This window comes from Triticum dicoccoides, chromosome 7A (assembly GCF_002162155.2).
Source record: "Triticum dicoccoides isolate Atlit2015 ecotype Zavitan chromosome 7A, WEW_v2.0, whole genome shotgun sequence".
In the NCBI taxonomy this organism is placed as follows: domain Eukaryota; kingdom Viridiplantae; phylum Streptophyta; class Magnoliopsida; order Poales; family Poaceae; genus Triticum; species Triticum dicoccoides.
In genome coordinates, this window is record NC_041392.1 from 17,839,122 (window position 1) to 17,840,902 (window position 1,781).

General features: G+C 57.0%; 1 protein-coding gene across 1 annotated transcript; it reads left to right on the plus strand.

The window, feature by feature from the left end:
* Positions 1-1,239, plus strand: LOC119332602. Its single transcript, XM_037605771.1, has one exon. It carries the CDS (start codon positions 96-98, stop codon positions 993-995), a length of 900 nt encoding a protein of 299 aa, XP_037461668.1. The 5' UTR covers positions 1-95; the 3' UTR covers positions 996-1,239.
* Positions 1,240-1,781: the final 542 nt, after the last annotated feature.

A 1,781-nucleotide genomic window follows, 5' to 3' on the forward strand; every position in this document is an offset into this window, starting at 1 on the left:
TCGTCTCCCGCCACCGCGTCGTCCAGCACCTTCTTAACCAACACCAAGCAAAATAGGCAAGCCAGAGTCAAGTTCTCGGGCGCACGAGCTTGCCGATGGGTTGCCTGCGGCGCCGGCCGGAGCCGGCGGCCATCGACATCACCTGGGTGTCCTGCCGGGGCGTCAGGTCGTCGCTCCCGTTCCACACGCCGTGCCTCTACGCCTCCGTCTGTCTGACGCCGTCGTCCGCCCGCAAGAACGTCCGCCGCCGCCGCGTCAAGACCCCCACCGACCGCGCCGGCGGCGAGAACCCCGAGTGGGACGAGCGCCTGCGCCTCCCCCTTCCCGACGACGCCTCAGAGGACGAAGCCGCGGGGAAAAAGAAGGACGGGCACGTTGACAACCACGACGGCGTCCTTCTCGTGCGGTTCGAGCTCAAGGCCGAGGTGGCCGTCCTCGGGGACGTGCTCGCCGCGTCGGCCGTCGTGCCGCTCTCCGACCTCGTCGCCGACGGCAGGACGCGCCGCGTCTCCTACCAGCTGGCCTCGTCCGAGGACCGCAGGCAGCCCAACGGCGTCATCTCCTTCTCCTACGCCTTCCACCACGGAAGCACCGTCGACGACGACCAGGAGGACCGCAGCAGCGACGGTGAGCCCGTATCGCCCGCTAGCCCGGCCCCTCCCCCGCCGCTGCCTCAGTCGACGGCGTCGTCCTCCGGGATGTACCCGGTGATAGACTGGGGGCCACTGGAGCACCTCGCGGTTTACCCGCCGGTGAACAACGACACGGTCACGTCCTCAAGCTCGTCGGAGCCGATTGCGGTCTACCCGCCGTTGCAGGAGACATCGAGCCGTGGAATTTACCCGACGGTGGGCGAGCCGGATAGCAGTTTGTACCCCACAGTAGACTTTGCTCCGGTGAGCTGTTACCCGCCGATGACGGCGCCGTACTACTACGGTGGTGGTTTCGGGTGTCCGGCAGCTCCTGCATGGGACGGGCGGTGTTTGTACGGTTGAAACCTCGGTTTCCACCCTTGTTTTTCAAGCGTTTCGTTGGACGGTGTGCCGACGGCTTGTACTTTTTCCCGTAAAATTCACGTGGTGATGCCAGTGCACCAGTGATGCTGGGGTTGTGCTGTGTGTTATTGGTGGTATTCGATATGTTCGAGCCGATCAAATTCGTATGTATATTTGTGAAATTTGTGTATGTTGTCAGATGTGCTTGATAAATTAAGGGCACCTTTGATTTGAAGGTCTTTTATAGGAAATTTCCATATGTTGGTGGTTTTATTAGTAGAATTGAATCCTGTGAATTTTTTTATGGAATCATTTCCACTGTACTCTCCACGAAAAATCTAGCATCTACTCCAACCTCATGAAAAAAAATTGTTTTGTTGTAATACAATTGAATATGAGACATTTTACAGAACATCAACTGGTTTTGGGCCCTTTTTTTTGTGATCAGATGGTCTGGATGCATGAATACTACACCAAAAGTATACTTAGGCGCCATGGACATTTTGGGTAGTTCAGCATCATAAATCTCTCAGAGAGCATCCCTGATCCCTCCAAGAACAATTACTATATGGAAAACGCTATGGTTCAGCTGGCGGATAACACACATTGTGCCTGGCACCTCCTACGTTTGATACGTGTTTTTATCCTTTCCTTATGTACTCTCCGCCTCCTTACGCCCACTCGCAGCCATGGCTGCTGCTCAAGCGCGCACGTCCGAGCTCCACTCCCGCCACCATCTGCCCAGTTGCGCCGCTCCAGACTTCCATCTCTCTCTCTCTCTCTCTC